Below are 21,104 nucleotides of genomic sequence, written 5' to 3'. Positions count from 1 at the left end.
AGGCCCAATGCCCCCCCCCCCCCCCCCCCCCACCCCTCAGGGACCTCAATGACGTCACCTGGTAAGTGGCCCAACGTATATTTCATTATAAAACTGTTATTTGAACTGTATTTGGTGTGTCTTCTCTCACTCTCTCTCACTTCTGGTTTTATGACATTAAAAGGAAGCATTTGTGTATTTAAAGAAAAATATTTACAACTGGCTTGAAGCCATAAGCTGCTAATAAATATTCTTTCTGTTCTGGCCCTAAATGTGAAAAGTATGTCCATTTGAAAATGTTCATCAATTGGTGTTTGTTGGGGGCCTCCTGCTGTGAGGGGGCGCTTAGGACTCATAACTTTCACAAAAGCAAACACTGCCAATCGATTCCCTATCGACACGCATTGATCAGCAGATGCAAACCAAACATCCCAGAGAACAGAATAATGTATCAGAGTCTCATGTGGAGTCACCGTGTGTTCCCAGGAGGACGCGTTGTTATTGACGTCGGTGTGAATTCAGCAGATTTAGAAAATGTGTCCTAACAGCGGGAGGAAAAGCCGATGTGTGGTCGCTGCGTGAACGGATGAATAATGGGAGGAAAACAAGACGAGTGACGTGATGTCAAATATAATGTCTCACTGCGAGCAACAGGTTCACCGCGGGAACCCACGCGCCTGTAATTAAAGACTATTTTGTTTTTTGCACTGGGAAGGTTTTATTCCTGCGCCCCCGCTGCTGAAAAGCCCCCCCCCCCCCCTTCCCCCCCTCCCCCTCCTAAGCCGCCCTCCCCCCGCCTCTGTTTGTTTTCGAGGTGGAGCCTGATACCCCGACTTCTCCAAACTGAACCGCCGGCGGAGGAGTCGGATGCGACGGACTGGGACCAGGTCTCTGTGGCACGGAACGGATCGGGACGCGGCAGGTCGGGACAGGGACTTGAAACAAGGGTTTAGTGGAGCGCTCGTTACGGTCTACTTACTTGTTCATACCACACGGAGGAGCTTCCAGAAAGATGAATTATTTCATCCTCCTGTCGCTTTTTGCCACGATTGTCGCCGGAAAGTCACCGCGGCTGAAATTCGTTCTTCACGGTAGGAGCTTTATTCTCCCCATTTGACCATCGTTCATTGTTTGCTTTAAATGATGCGTAATGGGCCAACGGATGGCTGAATGGATGGATGAATGGATGGATGAGTGAATGCGTGAATAGAGTGAGAGTTTAGTCGCGAAGGGATCCTTCTATCATAAGGGTTCTGTTCCAGTTGTCCTCGTGGACCCGTGTTGTTTTGTCCTTTGATAAAGAAGCCACGCAGACTGGATTACCTCTGGATTTGTGTCCTAACGCGTCGCCCTCCCCCCACCGACCGAGTAGTCAATTACCAGCATCAGGCCGCGCACACGCGTTCACAGGCTGTGACAGGATGAACATCTGGAGTAACGGCTGATGAGGCGTTTACCGGATCGTTTCCTCGCTCGGTCTTTCGTTTCCTTTCAATTTCCAGTTGCACTTCGTGCACATCCGCGCACGGGCACATTGGGCATCTCCGGATTTGATTTTTCACAAAATTGTGCTTTTTTCCCCTGGTTGTTCTTTCGCCAACATGTGTGTTTACGTCATGTGCGCTTCTTCTAAATGCTCCGTCGTTTGTCGTGTCGGTCACGCGCACGCGGGCGTTAATTAGTGACCTCCATCTCCAGGCGCACTGAGGGAAACGCACCCAGACGCACTCCAAAAAAACACCTTCTGGAGTAACATGGCCGCCCGTTCGCACACCACAGCCCCTTTAAGCGCCGCTGCCGTGAAACGGGACCCTTAGGTTGACACGCTGGAGCCTCGCAGAGCTGCAATGCGGGACGCGGCAGCTGCTGCAGAGGAGCGCGGCTGCGAGGGGGGGGGAGGTTGCTTTAGGGTAGCAGCCCCCGTGCCCCCATAAAAACACGATGCACATTCAGAGGGGGAGGGAAAAGAATGGAAAATTCCAAGCTGGTTCCTGGTTATCCATTCCAATCACGCCCCTTTACACCTCACACACTAATGTATTCGGCAATCAGTAGGGGGAGGGGGGGGGGGGGGGGGGGGGGGGCAGTGTGTCTCGAGTGATCTGGATCCCCCCCCCCCCCCCCCCCCCCCCATGAGCACCGTACAAAACGAGGACGTGCCATTCATATCAATCAATGTCGTTGTAATGCAATTTGCCGTCTGAGCTGTGAATGCCCGTCGGAGGGGCTGAAAGGCGCATGCACACGCACGCACGCACGCACGCACGCACGCACGCGGATAGAACCCTGACAGATGAGATCCATCAAAACGCGCACATTTTGAGCCACAAGACGCGCAGCGGACCGTTGGCACCGGTTCAGCACCGCGGACAGCGCCGAGGTCTCATGTCCGCACATGGACACGTGGGAAGCTAAATGAACTTTCTCCACGTCTCCGGCCTGGTCGTAACATTTGGGTCAGAAGTGTGTTAAAGTGAGAAAAGCTGTGACGGCTGAATGCATCGCATTCTCCTGGCAGACGCCTTTGCAGAGCTATTACGATAAGTGCCCTGAATCTCAGTGGGAACAAGACGTCATCCACATTTCTAAGCTCGTTCAAACAAACAACTGAGAGCGCAGTAATGGCATAAATGGAGCCTTCTCCATAGCTGCCCCCTCCCTCTGGAACGATCTCCCCAACCTCACCCGAGACCGCAGGGACCTCTGCACATTCACAACACAAATCACTGACCTGCTTTTAATGTATGACTGTGTGTTCTGTGTTTGTTCTCCATTTGATTGGTTGTTTAGCTATTAGGATATTTTAAAATGTTCTGTAAGGTGACTTTGAGCATTAGGAAAAAGCGCTAAATAAATTAAATGCATTATTATTATTATTATTATAAATACCCCGATCACGCTTAGAATTTTTTAAAACTCTGTGTAAATTCAATATCACACCAGCGTCAACATAAACATCCTCCAAATGACCATTACGTGTAATTAACAAAGACGTTTGCTCTCTAAAGGACGCTAAAAAGCCAAGATCAATAATCCTCTGGCTTAAGACGGACCTCATTCACCTTCACATATTGATATTTTAGCCAGTCATTAAAATACTGCAGTTTCAATGAACATAATAAGAAAACCCCAAATGAAGTATATGAACATGTCTTCTTAGGAACTACAAGAATAGAATAAGGCGGCGAGAAGGAGAGAGTCTTGTTATGAGCGATGTGGAGATGCAAAGAGGTTGAGAGAGAGACAACAGCTCATCTCACGAATACTTTGACATCTTCGGCTCCCACAGAAGTATCGAAACATTCGGCCAAAGTTCAACCATTGTTTGTGTCGACCTTTTCCCTGTTTGGTCTGGACACCTCCAAGACATCGGTGTAAAGTTCATGGAGGACCTGGAGGTCCATACACAAAACGACTCTGCAGCAACACATTCAATGTAAATGAAACGGGAGCTATTGTGGGATGGCAGCACAGGAAAACCTCAAAGGCTTTTAGAGCTGAAGCCCTTTCACTTTGCGTCTGGTATTTCTTTTAAATGTTTTATTCACGTGGTCCAAGTGGAAGCTGCTCCCACAACAAACATCTGCGCTTCGCTCTTTTTTAATTATAACCTTTCTTACTGCAATTTGCGTTTTTCTCCCCATAAAACGGACTCACTAATTGGATTCCAACGGGAAGGAAGACTGCACAAGTTTAGGTTTAATGAAGCCCTTTTCTGAAAAACACGGGTACAAGGACGTTCGTCTGGTCTCCTGAGGAGCGGACCGAAGATTCAACAGCAATGATTAAGTCTCCAAGGAAAAAAGGAACGTGCTGACAAATAGGGCCTGAGGGGGAGACTTTAGGAATTTAAACCACATCCAGTAGGGGTCATTTCCACCATGCTTCCAATGCCTCCCCCCTCTAGCGTCTCCTTCTGATGTAAAGGGACAAAGTGCCGCTTTACGCTTGTTAAAGAGAAATACAGTTTCCATTTTTCACATGCACAAGTGCATAGGACTTAATAAAAGAGTTATGAGTGAGGGCGTGTGGACATGAACAAATTAAATGGGGACCCACTTAAGCCCAAAACATGGCTCCCTGGAGTTAATATTCATCAGCGTCTCCACAGAGCGTCTTTAATAGGTTGTTCTGCTCTGAATGCAACGGTCTGCTAACTTGAAATGTAAGCTGGAACGTTAAAAGGTGGTGAAATGAAAATATTAGTCATCAACTTGAGATTCTGTAACTATAACTATCTGGTTGGGGTCAGTGGTCTTTATTTATTATGGCAAATATTATAAAATAAAACTTAAGATTGGGAGAAATCTTGAATGTGAAACGAGTTCCTTCATCTCAGGCACGTGACGTCGCAATGACTGCAGGCAGCCAAACGCCACAAACGGCACACGGGTTAAATAACAGTTTATTTGTGATACGCAGATTGTCACAGAGAGAAATCCACGTTGTCAGTTAAGCTCCTTTCGTTGCATTCGTTACAACCAGATTCCCGCCATCCGGAGGGGGCCCACGTTTCCATGGGAACGTTGTCGGTTGGCTAGCAACCCCGAAGCAGTGATCCCCGCCACCTCCTCCCAGGCTGGATGAGGAGAAGAAAACCAGCACCAATGTGACCAACAGCTGTGAGGCAACACTCACCTGTTGCACAAAAAGCGTCATTAGTCGTGAATTACATGTTGAAGTCGTGATGTTGTTCTGTTGAAGTTAAAAGCGGCAGCTCGTTCTCTGCTGCTCACATCTTCCCACGTGTGACTTTCTTCATGTTGTCACAGGCGCTAACAGGTGGCCGGCGGCTTTGCCGCTAGAGCTTTTTAAGCTCTTCAAACCAGATTTCACTGAAGTGTCTCTGGTCCAAAATGAATGTAGATATATGGTTCCGGAGGAGAGATGAAAGGAGGTTTCATACACTCTTGTTTATCTACAAGGAGTGTTAGCACACGTTCTTCATGTAACCACAGTGGAACTCATCTATTTTCCAAAGGTAAGTCTGGCTGGAGCCTCTGTGATGCTATTTGTCCACCTGATATTTATGCTCCGTGTCGCCGTAAGGCCCCGTGTTCAAAGCGGTCGGCGTGCGGGTCGAGCTGGACGCGTGTTCTCGGCGTGTTACACGTGGATTAATAAGCCGAGGTCTGGCTCTGTGCCATCAGGACTCCCACACGGAGATTTGACCTGCGTGAGGAGCTCTGCAACCTTGCTGCAAATAACGTCCTGAAAATGCTGCTGACATGTTGTTATTGTTGTGACCTCTACTTCATGCTTTATGTTTTTAATACAAAACCTTGCTTTTTGTTGTTTTCCTTTAGCTGTAAATTATATTATTTCAACCGATTTGAAACATTTCTCCTTCTTAATTATTGACGCCAACAGTATAATCAGGGTTAGCGTTATGCCGACATTACTTCCTCTCCATCCCCACAGGACGCAGTTTCTGGCACAAACCCGAAACATACAATTTAAGGATTAAAAAACGACAACGCACCCAACACAAAGCGCCCGGCTCGTCTCTCTAACAAACGCTGTTGTGATCCACAGAGGCCTCCAGGTTCCACTTCAGCAGACCGGAGAACTACGTCAGCATGTACCACCCGGAGGGCAGCGACAGGCTGTACGTGGGCGGCCGCGCCACGCTCTACATGCTGACCTTCACCAGCCGGGGGGTCCGCAACCTGGAGGTACGCCTCCCTTCGATCCCACCTGCTTGAGACGGGCGGGCCGAGGGCCCCGAGAGATCAGCCGGATCACTGAGGGCCGTCTTTAAGTGCTGTTTGCACGTAAAAGCTTCACGCACAAGAGGCACTTATGTGTTTCATGCGATTAATGCGCACGTCAGCGGCTTTTTATTAGTGTTCTCACAGCGCGTTAGTATTGTGCAGCCAAAAAGCAATCATTGTAACAAAGTGACCTAAAACATTAATATTCAATTAGTAAACTAGAAGGTTCAACTCAGAGGGTAAACTTTATTACTCGTTCAACTTGACAAAGATCAGATCCATTCCTTTCTTGTTAAAAGCTTAGTTTTTTATCTGCAAATTTTCAATTTAAATCTCATAAAACCTTAATTAATATTCAGCTTGAATCCTGTCAAACTGTATATCTGCTCTGAATTGTTGTGGCGCTCAGGTCCCGCCCCTTTGTGCAAAACAAGCAGACGGGATCCAAAGGTTGAACCAGAGTTAAAGAACCCTTTTCTCCATTGAAGCTCCTCCCGGCGCCGTGCGGGCCGTACTGACATCTCAACAAGTGAAACCACTGTTAAAGCATGCAGTGGGTCAGGTGCACCAACCCTCTCTGGCCCCCCCGGCTGGGAAGGCGGGAGGGCAGAGAGAGAGAGAGAGAGCGATGAGACCCAGCCGACCCGGTCCAGTAGCATGCATTGATGCAGCTGCACGCTTTGAGGGGAGAAAACGTCTCTCGCTGGGTGACTGGTGTCAGCAGACCGACGCGTTTCATCCAAATACCACGGTGGTATTTTTAGCAACGACTGCTGGCTCTGTGCTGTCTTTTCCTCCGTGGAGACGAGGCGACTCGGAGGGCTGTTTGAAGCCCGTTCTCTCACTTAAAGGACAGTTCGTCAGTTGTTGTCTCCTAAAAAAGAGCAGCGAGAGAAGCGGCGTTGTTTCGTGGGATTAAAGAACCCAAGTGGCAGACATTCAGCGTGAAAGAGTTGTGCACGAGGCTCTACGGGTTCGTCCCTCCTGGTACTCGCAGGGCAAACAATGGGAGGGGGGACACATTTAGTGGGATGAAGGCAGACATGGCAGAGGATCGTGTCTCATGACAAACTAAACAGTCCTTCTCCTCCCACAGATCACAGCGGCGTCCGACCAGACTGCGATCGATACCTGCAAGGCCAAGTCCAGCCCGCTCGAGGTAGGAGCCCCCCCCCATCAGCTCCACGAGGCCGTCTCCTCCGCCATCATCCTGTTTTCATCCACGCCGTCATCTCCTGCTTCATGATCATTCGCAACAAAAAACAGACAGGAAAGAAATCATGCACGAGTCAGTCAGTCAGTTAAACATGAGAAAACTTCACCTCAAAGCAAACAGCCGAGAACAGAGAATCTATAGTACACATTCACACATTCCACATGAAATGAGTCCAACGGGCGCGAGGAAGCTTCGGCTCGTGGAAAGCAGCGAGGCTCAGGAATGATCCTAAGCAGAAGAATACGCGGCTGCTTGAAGTTCTACAGGAATCCAGACAACAAGGTGGGGAGAAGATCACATGTATTCTGCTTTAAGGTCGCACTCTGAATGCAAGGACCGTTTCCCCCCTTTTTAAATCGATTGAATAAACAATAATTCGGACATTCAGTCATTTTATAATTAAAGGAAATTACCAAGATCATTGAAACTCATTTTTCAGTGATTCTCTGGGGGAAAATTCTGCATTTGTTAAGTTAAAATTCCTTCAAGACTTGGCTTCTGTTCCAATGTCCCACACAGACTCATTAGAAGATACAAATCTGAGAAGCTCATCATAGCCGACAGGCCTCTTCAGAAGGGTGAACGCGGTATTCACTACCCGAATGAGAAGAATGAACCTCACAGTGAGCACGATGGTGTCCACGCTGAAGAGGAACGCATGAATCTTGATTCAGCCGATGGCTCTGGGGAGGGAATGAAGGACAGAAGGCCACGTTCTTCACACCTTCCATGGCGACAGGAAGTGATTCAATAGACTCTCGAGTGCTCCTCATGTCCATTCTGAGTGGACGCAACGTTTTGGCTTTAATTAAAGCTCCTCTCAAATCTCTCAAAAGCCCAAATGAACCAGCGCTCACAGGCTGGCATTCAGGTTTACATTTGTCATTTATGCACAATGTCGCCTTCGGCTCTGGTAAAGCTTTATAAGAATCACGTTTGGCATTTCTGCCTTTATTTGACAGTTTTAAAGACAGAGACGGGACATAGGCGGGCAGGCGGAGGAGCTGCTGCTGCTCCACGCACACCAGAGGTCTACGGCCTCGGTCCCGATTTGAGTGTGAGCCACAAACATGCAGAAACACAAGCACACGAAGCCCAAATGAACCAACGCCCTCACAGAGATCACCCGTCCGACCCACGCGTCCTCCCACACACACGTCCACCAGCCACACTTTGTGCTGCACGGCCGTCTCCAGTTTTCACTGGCCCGGTTTTCATCAGAATTTGGGAATTAATCATTTTCTAAAAAGCACTTTTGTGTGTGTGTGTGTGTGTGTGTGCTATGACCCATCAGTATGCACCACCTAAAACCAGAATCCACCCCACCACGCTGTGCTCAGTGTTCATTTCCATACTCCACCCAGTGATGCCGATGAGACAGAGTCTTGCTAAAGTACTGAAGCCCCCAAAGATGTTCAGCGCGCACGGATCACCTCCAATTCTTCCTAAATGTCTCCTCTGGCGCTCCTCATGTGTTTCATGTTGTGCTTTGTCTCTCTACTCCGCCTTCCTCTTGTCGGCTCTTTGTTTTCTTGGTCCCTTTGGTCTCGTCATTCTCTCAAATAATATCCTCCACTATCTCAACTCTCTTTCGCCTCCAAATCGGTGCATTTTTCCCCCCCCCCTCGTTCCACTCATTCTCTGCCTTTGTCCCGCTCTCTCGTTCTCACAGCTGGAGTGCGATAACTTCATCACCGTCATTCAGAAAGTAAACGACACACTATTAGTATGTGGAACGAATGCTGGAAGCCCCAGGTGCTGGATGCTGGTAAGACCTTCTTAAATGCTCCATCGTTTAGAGCCTGAATAGCATGAAGATCAATAGTGGTTATCACTTATTTCTCTGTGCTGCTGACACAAAGACGATGCGTCAGGTCTCGGGAAAGCAAACCGAGGCGTCTCCCTGCACGGGGATGCAGGACGGCGCTTTAAAAAGGTCAAACCTCCTGCAGGCTCAAAGCTCTCTGCCTCCCGCCAGGTGAACGACAGCGTGCTGACTGACGTCCAGGGCAACGGGCAGATCGGGCCGTCCTCGGACATCTCGCCCCCCTACCCGTCCCAGAGGTCCATCAGCCTGCCTGCAGGTAACAAAGCCTCTTGACATCAGAGCCGGTGGAGTTCAGGTCACGTCAACAAGGCAGACCGGGGGATTAGCTCGTAGGTAGCCGCGATAGAAGCAGCACAAGGCAAACCGCTAAGGTAGCCAGAAGCTAGCGCGCTACGTCACCAAGTACAAACAGACATGGAGCCGCGTTCAATGATCATTTCCCTTAGAAGTATTTATAGTGGATTCAGACACAACAATAAAGTTCACATTTTAATCAAAAGCCGTTGAAATTAAATTCTGGTTTGAGCAGCTCCCAATAAAAGTTATTTCTTCATAATAATTGAATTATGTGGGTTTTGGGAATCTGAGGCTTACAAAAAAGGAAATAATAATGATTTGAAACACATTTTCAAATATTGGATAATTTTGGTGTCTCTTATTATCACTCTATTCATGACAAGCACACATGCTTTTATCTGAATGACCTCATATTATGTTTCACAGAAACCTCCACCAGATTTGTACGTTAGATTTTCATCTTTCACCTTCAACAAGATGTGTTTCCTTATATAAATGTCAAAAGCTGTGAGGTGAATCCGGGCTCTACCAACCAGAGCCCCGCTACTTAGTGAAATAGAGAAGAAGATGAAGAAGAGGAGCTTCACTAAACACTGAAGAATAAAACTCCCTCCGTCCTCAGACCCTCGATTCAGAAACCAACCCGAGGGAAACAGCTTGAACACGAATAAGAGCAGCAGCACGACCCGAGCGGCTCGTGAGCCTCAGCAGATCGCTCACTCGGGGGTCCAGGAGTCAGACATCTGCCGCACGGCGGAGAACATCGTCTGAAATCATCCTGACTCGCAACAGCAACAAACAAAATACTTCTGGCTTTAAAAAGCAAATCTGGAGACAAGATTGTGCTTCACAACGGGCCGATCCTTTAACGCGGTGGGTCAAAGGTCACCAGCGGTGCATTTCTAACATAATGAACCAGCACTTATTCCCACTCTAAGTCTCTCTCTAAATCTAAATCAGCGTGATGTCCATTTAGTAAATGATGCTCCATTTAGAGCCAAACAGACCGTAAAGCGGAGGATGCTTTAGGGCGGGGCTAAATGCTGATTGACAGGTCGTTGCCATGGCGTCGGCCAAATACAACCTCCAACACACACGTTTCAAGATAACGAAACACGTTTCCAGTGATTATTCAGGCTGGGCGGTCAGAGACGAAGAGCAGTTACTCTTCTTCCTCCAAAACGGGGGATCGATTCCTTCGCTTCACATGAGCAGCGTTGTAAAAAGCATCAGTTTAATGAAGAAGCCTCTGCTGCCGTCTCCAGCCCCCCCCCCCCCCCACCTCCACCCCCCTCCCTGCATTGCTATGGAGACAGAGCTGCGAGGGGGGTTGTGATTGGTTCCTACTTCTCAGTGGGGGCAGCTGCCTTCATGTCTTCTTTGCGATGTTCTCTCTCTCTCGCTCTGCATCCTCCTCCAGCTTCGATCTCTAACCTCTAACCTCCCTCTGACCTTTGTGCCCTCTTCTCCCCGCCTGCCTCCAGATGGGAGCCTGTACTCCGCCATGTCGTCGGTGGGGGGTCAGGCCGGCTCCATCCGCCGAACGTTTGGCTCCCAGAAGCTCCTGAAGACGGAGAACGTTTGGCTGCTGAGTGAGTGGGCGGGAGGGAGTCACGCGTTTCGGTTGATGCGTGCGGAGATGGTGGGTGGCGCGCCGCAGGGGGCAACATGTAGGAGCGTCTTCTGTGGCCCTGTTTGTCGCTTGGCTCGCGATTCTATTTGCAGCAGGAACAATATGACACAGAAGACCTGCTCTTCTTTAAACACGGTTTAGACAAACTGACCTCGAGTGCTATTTATCAATCTACGTCTTCACGGTGAGTTCTGTGGTTGGAGTGGAGGTACCGGCCCAGGAGATGCCTTCTCTCCAATATCACCAGGCTAAACGTCAGTGAAAAATACATTTTTCTGTCTGGATCAATGCACGAAGATGAAGCCGCATCTCGATCCACGCGTTTTAAATCTCATCACCAGATCCGCAGTTCGCGGGCGCGGCCATAATCCCCTCTTCAGTAAAGTACAAGGAGGAGGTGTACTTCTTCTTCAGCGAGATCAACAAGACAGCCCGCGTGGACGAGGAGCCGTACAGAGCCCGCATCGGCCGCATCTGCACGGTAAAGATGAGGCGTTCACGGCGGTTTCTGGGGTCGTCTGATGGGGGGAATGATGCCGCCAGGAGACACAGAGTTTCTTAACGCGGCTCGCAGGTGGACGAAGGCGGCATCAGGGCCCTGCTGGCGGACTCGTGGACCACCTTCATGAAGGCGCGGGTGATGTGCGGCGCAGGAAACACGCAGCAGCAGTACAACAACATGAAGCAGGCGGTGGTGCTGACGGCGGAGGACAAGAGGGCCGGGGTCCTGTACGGCCTGTTCTCCAACGCATGGTGAGCCGGAGCCGATCGGCAAGGTGCTCCAACGCCGTCGCGGGGGAATCGTAGGCTGCTTCACGAGAGTGAAACTTTCATGCATATTTTGAGCAGCGTTCCTTTGCTTGCAGGTCTTCGTGACCAGTCGTCAGTCGTGACCAAAATGTGCTGGAACATGCAAATATAGAATGAAAAAACAGTGATGAATATAAGAAGCTAACGCAGTGGCTGACATTTCTCAACCCACTCAGCAGATACCAGCACAACGTGCACGCCCACACGTTCAAGCTCCTCATTCCATCGGATATTTGATCACAAATAATTGTTCACAAACTCACTTCCAGCGATATCAGCTGGCCCACATGCGATATTACAGAGAACCTCTCTGCAGGGCGATGATAAGAGAGCCGCAGAGGATTCACTTTGTATCACGTGGAAACATTCTGAAATGGGAAATAAAAAGGGAGTTAAAAAAAACCCACAGTAACCAAATATCAACTAAATAAAGACATGTGTATGTACACACTGTGTATCCCAGTGGTTGTACTTACGTGATGAGATCGATTTACTCGTCTGTCTGTAACGTAACAATAATACCAAACATTATCGTAGCTTGAATCGAATTTTATTTGCACTTCCTGTCACAGTTAAAACAAACACATGTTAAACTCTTCTAGCCTCCTAAATGGAAAAGAATATATGTTGTTGTATGTTTATAAATGTTTGACGACAACAACAAGAGAAAAAAGACATCATTTAATTGCAGTATTCCTGTTGTTGTACCTGTTACCTAAGAAGAGGAATATTCCCAATGAGACGTTTTCATGGCTAAAGAAATCACACGTCTTAATATGTTGTGTCAAAATGTGGAAAAAGTCACAATAGGAAATAATTATTCCATTAAAATCACCTTTCAGATGAATTAAAGAACGCTCCAAAACATGAATTACATCAAAATATCTGTTCTGTCCTCATCAGAAAAGTGTCTTCTCGCAGTAAGGCCAAAATGCCTCATCGTCTCACATCGTCCCACGTGGTCCCCTATCGTCCCTCATCTTCCCTCACTGTCCCTCGTGGTCCCTTATCGTCTCACGTGGTCCCTTATCGTCCCTCATCTTCCCTCACTGTCCCTCGTGGTCCCTTATCGTCCCACGTGGTCCCTTATCGTCCCTCATCTTCCCTCACTGTCCCTCGTGGTCCCCTGTCGTCCCTCATCTTCCCTCATTTTCCCTCGTGGTCCCTCGTCCTGCGGCCTCTCCGGGCCTGTCCTCACTCTGTCCTGTGTCTTCGCTCAGGGGCAGGACGGTGATCTGTGCGTACTCCATCGAGGACATCGACAAGGCTTTCTCCACGTCCAAGCTGAAGGGTTACAGCAGTTCGTTCAGCGGCAGTCGCCCCGGGACGGTGAGAAAGAATCCCAACATTTCTCTCTGTTACTTCGTCTTTCATTTGTCCCGCTGGTAAAAAGCATGAAGGTAAAAACGCGTCTTGCATGACTCAGCCGTTTCTTCCAGGGGAAACGGTTGAGCTGCTGTTTCTGAAACGGCGTTTTGCGTTGACAAAAGAAAAGCATGTGGAACTCTGTTGGAGGGCACATCGTCATCACGTCACCTCCCCCCCCCCGCAGTGCGTCCGCAAGAACTCCACGGCCGGAGATCACGCCGACATCAAGAACCTCGGGGTGATCCGGTACCACCCGGAGATCGAGGACGTGATCCGGCCCGTGGGCGTGGCCCCGCTCGACCTGCCCACGGACGACCAGATCACGCACGCCGTGGCGGACATCGTCCTGGCGGTCAACGACGAGCACTACAGCGTCCTGTACCTCGGCACAGGTGTGTGTGTGTGTGTGTGTGTGTGTTGTGGTTAATAGATGTTGGAGGAGGTGCTTTGGTTGTGTGGACGTCCATCATCCCACTGGGGTCGTGTGGGTCCTTCTGGTTTTCTCTTTGCTCTCATTTGGTCTCCTAAATAACGAGAAAACATTTGTTGTTTCACCAGGAAGCTCAAAAGAGGTTCTGAGGAAAATCCTTTCAAACGCTTCCGTCTCCCGCGGGGCGGTTTTCCATGTGATCGGAGCAGCAGCTTCTCGCCAAATTGCACTGCGCCTGCGGGAGGTTACTATGGCAACCGTCGCTGGTCATATGCTCGTGTCTCACCACGCTGGACTTCGCCCCAAAAGATGAGCAAGTGTCATCTTCCGGGGCGCAGTGGACGTGTGGCCATCGGCCATCGGGCAGATCGGGGGCTGCTTCTCATAATAGCTGCCAAAAAGAGTGAAGCTGGCCTCCTCGCCGGGGGGCTTCGGTATCTGGGTCAGCACCGGGGGGGGTTTGTGCTCCTTCTCAGTGAGTCAATTTGATTTGATTGAAGAAAGACGGGATCAGACAAGTTGCTTTGTTCCTTCGAGCTCGGAGGCCCCGTGATTCCCGTTTGATCGCGTTCCTTTTTTCCCTCCTTTCCAACGCCGCATCGCCGTCCATTGAGTCCACGGGGCCGTGGGACCAACAGTCGGCAGGACTCATTCCGAACGCGCCTTCGCCATTAAATGCACAAACGGCGGAGAGAAGCTCGCTCCTCGAAAATAATCCAATCTCTGCTGAGTGACAGGCGGCTCTTCCTGATGCTTTAGAGCGGCTCAGACTTCCACCAGAGGACGATCGTCCCCTCGTGGCCTCGTCCTCTTGTGGAGGTCACATGCTTAGTTTTCTTCCAGACCTTTTCTCGAACGTTCACGACCAAGCAGGTCCGTATGTGACGCATGCATAAATACTTTTGATACAGCAGCAGACGGGCGAGACGGTGGGTGCTTTGCTCAAGGGCACCTGGACGGGGGGCCGTGCTGAACATAATCACCTAATGTCCCACTCACATTGTTTATTCCGGTCACAGTTGTGAGCTGTTTGGAAGCCAGAGGAAAGGACTTTAAGATGTCGACCCAGAACAAACTGGGAGTCCCAGTCAGCTGAATGACCCCTTTCTAACTGCTCTCGGGGGGCTTTTCATGTGAGACGCGAGCTGACAGGGCGGGTTTGGACGCTGATAACTCCTCTGTCTTCTCTTTACCGAACCTGCAAATCATTTCGCAATCTTCGTGCACACAATCAGCAGCTTCTCTGATGACGGTCGGCTCGGAGACGCAGCCGCCGGCAGCCGTCGCGGTTTCACAGCGGACTCAAAGAGCCGCAGACGTTTCCTCCTGACCCGCTTTCTTTAATGTCCTTTCGTCCCCGCTCTGATGCTCCAGTTGACTGCTGGTATTTTAGATCTCGCCCTCGCGGGTCCTCGTGGAAGGCCCGCGGGTGTGTGAGTGTGAGAGTGAGTGGTTGGTTTTCTTTTCCCCCCTCTCGCCCGACGCCAGCTGCCGCATGCGACTCTCCAAGGACACGCGGTGTAGAAGACGACTGCGTGACGCGGCGTGAATGAGTTGAGGTCACTGTTTGAATTTATCGGCCGGCTGGAAAATGCATTCATTGACTCCGGGACAAAAGCCCAAAATTCAAAGCTGTGCAGATGGTGAAAAGGTTCTCGGGAACGTGTTCGCTGTGAAAGGATGCAGTCAGCAAAGACCAAAAACTGATTATCTCAGCAGAACCGCAGCGGTTCAACGCCGTCACCCTTCGTACCGATGACAGTACCGCACGGGTTTTGTTTATAGAGATGGAAGCAGCTGTGGACATGATTCAAGAATCACAGAGAGGAACCAACAAAGAAAAAGTTGAACTTTATGAGAAAGCGACGAGACAGTTTCAGGACAACGTGACGAGAGCCCGCTGGGGAAAATTGTGAATTTGAGAAAGCCTCACGCAGGGAGCACGAAGGAAATGAAGATGTGAGATAAAAAGGCATCACTGTAATCACGTTTTCCCAGCGGGGGAAGGTAGAAATCATCTCAAACGCCTTCCAGCAGGGAGCCGTTCCACCTGCCAAGTCACTGTTTGATGAGGAAAGAGGAAGACGATATCGTCATTCATTCCCCAAATCCAGCTGCACGCGACAGAAGACCAAACGGCCCTGAACCCAAAGTCTGCGACTGACGAGACACATTATTATTTTCGGGAGCGACCCTGATTCACAAGGCAGTGAGCGGCAAACATTCACAAAGACGTGGTCCCTTTGAATCATTCCTGCAGCACCGGAAATAAAAAGCACGACGGGAGGCTTTGCTGTCGTTCCTGAGAGAGACTTTACAAAACGATTCTGTCGACCACAGCGTGTCTCCATTTACGATCTGCATGAAATCTCATCTGTGTTATCGCACTAATGTCCAGCAACACCAGCGTGTGCACAGGCCCCATTACCGTCTCTAGGCAACCGAGCCAAGTGGTCCGGGGGTCTGGGACCCGTCTGGGACCCGTCCTCTCACTCAGGAATGAAAACGTTCTGAGGTTAATTTCCCTTTCCAGAGCAGCGTCTCCTTCAGGAACGCACGTCCAGAGAGAAGCACGTACAGTTCATGTAAAGCACTGAAACAACGAGGAGGTCTGATTTCCGAATGCGTGCACCTGTAGATGAATTTACAAGACTGCTGACCTTTGACCTATCTCCCCCCTCCCTTCTCCCTCTGTGTTTTCACAGACCAGGGCAAAATTCTAAAGGTTCTGCACACCAGCGAGGGCGTCTTCATCATATCTCAGTACTCTCTGTTCCACAATGAGGGCCCCGTTCTCAACATGGCTATTGACTCCCAGAAGGTACGAGGAATAACGTTTGGGGGGGGGGCTTGGAAACCTTTTATCTTGAATTGTATGTTTCTGCAAACCGCAGAATACAGTTGTTGTGAACATTTCTGAACCAACCATCTTTCTTTCTTTAACCCCTTGTTCAAAATCTCCATCAGAGGCTCTTTTATACCAAAAAGAAAAGAAAAAAAAACTTTTAGGAAGACAGCGACCGTTTCAGTCATTGAGTCGTCTCCCCTCCTCCTCCTCAGGGACACCTGTACGTCGGGACAGCCATGGAGGTCCAGAGACTGCCGCTGGCTGACTGCAGTCGCTATGGCGACACCTGCAGGGAGTGCATCCTTTCCCGGGATCCGTACTGCGGCTGGGACCGGGCCAGGATGAGGTGCCTGCCCATCCCGCCCGGACACAACAACACCACCAGGTAGGATGGGATTAGATGTCGAGTGATCGATCTGTGGGTTGACGCCTCTTCAGCCCTTTGTGAGACCATTTGACGCTGCTGATTTGTCCCATTTCCTTTGTCCCACAGGACGCTTGTCCAGAACCTGGACCATTCAAACTCCTCGGTTTGTGGGGAAGCTGCTGGTGAGCCCACATCTGCCTCCGCACTCCTTCCGTTAAACCAAAACGAGAACCTTCTCCTAGCCGCTGCAGGGAAAAGACGAGTATCATATAATTGAGTCCAAACACCCGCAGGGGTTCTTCTCAAATGGCCTGTCCTGTTTCAAAGCTCAGAAAGCAGTAATAGCCTCAACTCAAGATGGCAATTATCCCCTCTGTGGGGACGGCTGTCTTATTTCCAGTCGTGTGAGTGATGGCGCAGGCCTGTGACCACCTCTTTTTCCCCAGATGGTGTTTTCATCTTAACTAATATCACGCAGCAAATTGATTCATTTCACATAATATACATCATATGTTCTCTAGTACCTGGTGTGTAAACGGCGAAATAACAGATGATGATGAGGATTGTTTAGGCATGAAGAAATGTCCTTGTCCCTGCAGCTCTGAAGCAGCGCCGCACCTCCCCCAGAGAAGTGATGGTGCAGTCCAACACCTCCGTCTTTCTGCCGTGCCCCGTGCGCTCCTTCCACGCAACGTACCGCTGGGAGAAGGACAACTGCGTCAGGAACTATCCCTGCCTCTTCTCCGGAGACTTCTGCGTCCTGGGGCCGGCCGTGGACACGCCCCTGAAGAACGGCGTCTTCCGCTGCATGGCCACCGAGGACGGCTTCAAGGTGGAGGTCATCTCCTTCAGGCTGGTGAACGACGGGAGGCTCCTGGCCGCCTCCCTGGTCTCCACCCTGGGGCCGTCGCTCCTGCTCGCCATGGCCACCCTGTGGCTCCATTAACCGCAGCTATCGCTAATGCTAACCCCCCCATTCTTACTGGCCCGCAGGAGGACGAGTTCGCAGAGTATCCAAGTACACGGTTGGGTTGAAATTTTCCTACATTGATTTTTTTTTAGAGAAAGATTCCATGAAATATAAACGATAAAATGCATTTTCTTGCACAAAGCAACGTCTCTGCAGCTCGATCGATCAGAACCGACACTAAAGTGTTGCGGCCCATAGATCGACGCCCCCCTGCGGGTTCGATTAACCATAACTGGGTGCTTTGCGAACCTTTCCTCTCTGGCTCGAAACATATGGCATGAGTTGGGGGGGAGGAAACAATACCAGGCCAATTCTTTTTACCATCCCTCTACTTCTTTTCAAATTGACTGTGCTTATTTGTGAATATATAAACCTTTTATGCCGCTCTTACTTCTTCTTCTTGTTAAAGTTCATCCGTATAGCTCATCAGTACAGTAAATTGTCTGGTATTGAGATTTAAAAAGCCTTAACACTTCGGGGACATGAACTCCTGAGCACAATATTGCAGTAGAGGCGGAATCCCGCAGCCTCGGTCGGACCGGGTCGCTGCAATCAGTGCGGCCGAGTCTGAGCAGCGGCGCCGGGAGGAAGTGTCCGCTTTACGACAGGAAGTGGGCGGGTGGGCGAGAGCTCACCTTCGAACATCACTGTGTCTCAGCACCTCCTCCGCACGAGAGGCAGTTTTTTTTATCAGCTGGAATTAAAAAGTGGTTATTGCGCCTCGTTCACGGCTCTGTCCATTGTTTTATTATTGGTATTATTTCTTTTATACGCCATCGTCTTTCCTCCGCCCAGGGAGCAAAAACAATTGACAGGAGGTGTAAAAGAAAAAACGTTGCCCACAGCAGCTCAATATCAGCCTCTTGGGGGGGGACGATGGTTGCAGGCGTTATTAGTTCACAATGTGTGAAGACGTGAACAAGGTGTTTCAATAAACACACACTTCCTTCATCATAAGGGCAGACGGAGCGAAACGGAACCGCGTATTAAGATTGCATTTCATCGTTCGCTTGGAGAAAAAAAAAAATAATAGAAAAAAAGGCTTGTACTTGACTTACTGTGAAGTGCGTTCTGTACTGTATTGCTCTGCAAGATGCTGATTTCAACCACTGCTGCCTGCTAGTGTGGCATTTTGTCTTGTTTCTTTTGGGGTTTTCATGCCATAATTAGAACGTGACACGTGACCATTAACCGCTTCGCCTCTTTCCCCTGGGACATCAGCGCGAAGACACGCGAGAAAGCTGTCATTTTTATTTCTGTGTCTCTCTGCTGTGATACAAAAAGGCTCGACAGCCTCCGACGAGGCCGCAGGGTTTTTATTGAGACCAGGAGGGCTGATTAAAGCTCGGTGCAAAGGGAAATCAATTGCGAATGTGGCCGTGGTTGAGTAGCAGCCGAAATGCCCCCAGAAGAAGAACGCTAAACCTCATGAGTACCGATCAGCTGACTGGAGAAGGGATGAATTATGCAGCGGATTAGCATGTTCTCCAAAGCTCTGGGAATCCTCGTTCGCTGGCGTTACGTAAAGCCAACCATGGCGAGCCTTCCGCCCCGGCAGGGACGTCATTGATTGCCAATTAGACAAAGGAGCCGACTCCTCGTACGACTTGTTAGAGAACGTCACACGTCGTCAGGGGGCCGGAGCGCCGGGCGGCCGAAGGGTCGTGTGTTTCACTCAGCTCGCCGCTCTGGGATCGGCTCGCTTTCCTAAACCGCGACTGCAGCGAAGGGGAGGAGCCTGAAGCAATCAAACCCGGTGTCATGAGCTTCCTTCACCACGAGGCCGTGACGACTAACCCGGTCGAGAGAACGTTTCCCCATTCGACCCGCTTCGGCCTCGTAAAACAACACTGTGCGTAAAAACGTAACGTAACAATCGCACATGATCAGCAACCGCCCTTAACTCGGTGGTGTCTGATTTCATGAAGGACAGATGTGGCGGACACCTGGGTGGAAGTCCTGCGTTAGACCCACGCCGGCCCACAGAGGACCTTCTCAAATCTTACCAGGTCGCTTTCAGTAACACTGGCTCGAAAAAAATGTAGTACCATGCCAACGTGTTTCTTGATTACGAGGCTGTCAGGAGGGTTGTGGACGTTGTTCCACTTCAATTCGTCGACGCTTCGCCTCGTTTTTTTCAGTGTGCCCCCCCAAAAAAGACCACGCGTAAATGAACCAAGGATTCCTGTAACCAAGCGCTTCACTTTTCCTAAAGTTGGTGTTTATTTGGCAGACGTCTACATGGTGGATTTGGGAGTGACCTTGAGTTTAAATGGGGTCAGGTGCTCGTTGCTGTGCAGAGCTGATTATTATATTTCTCCCCATGAGGTGAAGACAAGCCCTCGCTTTGAAATGAACGTTGAATTCAGTTATCAGTCCGTCGCATGCGTCAGGGTCAGCTGGTCCGATGACGGCTTCAAACAAAGCTCCCAATTTTCCTTCAGGAAGCTATTTTGGATCTCGCTATCGGCTGTGAGCGAAGGAGCCACTGTTTTTGTTTGCTGGGGGGGGTTTGAGTATCGAGTACTGTACATTGTGTGTGCCTGCGATTCTGTGTCTCAATGTATCTCATTTTAAAAGTAACATACCAAACTATTATTAAAAAAAAAAAAAGATTTATATGCCAGTCGATTTCCATCTCATAACATGTCTTTTTGAAGAAACAAATATCTATAGTACAATAGATATTCATGTAACAAGCCCATATTCACATGTGTTTTCCTGAACATGTGCGGTGAAAATGAATAAAATATAAGTAGAAAGAAATTCTTTACTGTGTTTATTTGACAGGTTTATGAAACATTGGCTTTAGCTTTAAAAGGTGTAATACAAGTAAAATGACATAGTTTGGCGCTTTCCTTTTTTTCATGAATTAAATGGTAACTAATGTGTTTATTGTTTAGGTATTTTCCTTCTTACAAAAATTAATAAGTGCAGAAAACCCTTTGAAAATCCATTAATGCATTAAAATCCATTAATTAATAAATGTATGAATCCAGCAATTAGTTCCCCCCATAATAATAAATGATTAACAATAATCTCAATTAAATCTGCAACAGCATTGATCATGCACTCACAAACAAAAATTGGCAGAACAAAAGTGTGCGAATACGCTGTCGTATTTGTGATATGACAGACTGTCAAATTAAATTCAGGTCTCAAAACCAATGGCTTGTGCCGACAGCTCAGAAGATCCCTGCTGAAGGATTCAAAGAGAGAAGATTCCAGGAGAAATGACTTAAATATGTCCATATGACCAAACACCCATATGGAAAAACAAAATATAAATGCTTTGAAGCCAAAAGGTGGGATTGTGTTAAATCTATGATATGAATTGCATTGGTTGATATTTGATTTGATTTAACAAACTTCCCGTCACATTCAACTACATTATAGTCTGGTTCTCAAAAAAACAAAAACAATTTTGTGTGCTATTCACAAAAACGCATGACATTTTCCCAACTATGTATGTTTTTACTTGTTCAATATTAGTAAAATATTAGGTAAAAAATGTCACAAGAAAAAAGTCAAAAACGTCCTTGAAAAAAAAGAGAAAAGTAATAAAAATGTCACAGAAAAAAAGAAAAAAAATAATTTTAAAAAAGAATAAAAAATAATGTAATTAAAAAAAGTTAAAGTAAATA

At 48.8% G+C, this 21,104-nt stretch overlaps 1 protein-coding gene across 1 annotated transcript; it reads left to right on the top strand.

Moving 5' to 3' along the window:
• The first annotated feature begins 774 nt into the window (after positions 1-774).
• Positions 775-20,226, top strand: LOC120810461 (semaphorin-7A). The gene is made up of 14 exons (XM_040164989.2): positions 775-1,070; positions 5,515-5,654; positions 6,790-6,852; positions 8,582-8,677; positions 8,888-8,993; positions 10,519-10,626; positions 11,009-11,148; positions 11,242-11,420; positions 12,698-12,806; positions 13,030-13,237; positions 15,981-16,096; positions 16,336-16,508; positions 16,617-16,672; positions 17,090-20,226. The coding sequence occupies exons 1-14, from the start codon at positions 992-994 to the stop codon at positions 17,434-17,436; spliced, it is 1,920 nt and encodes a 639-aa protein (XP_040020923.2). The 5' UTR covers positions 775-991; the 3' UTR covers positions 17,437-20,226.
• The last annotated feature ends 878 nt before the right edge of the window (positions 20,227-21,104 follow it).

This window comes from Gasterosteus aculeatus, chromosome 20 (genome assembly GCF_964276395.1).
Source record: "Gasterosteus aculeatus chromosome 20, fGasAcu3.hap1.1, whole genome shotgun sequence".
NCBI lineage: Eukaryota > Metazoa > Chordata > Actinopteri > Perciformes > Gasterosteidae > Gasterosteus > Gasterosteus aculeatus.
This window is presented reverse-complemented; position numbering and strand designations above follow the sequence as displayed.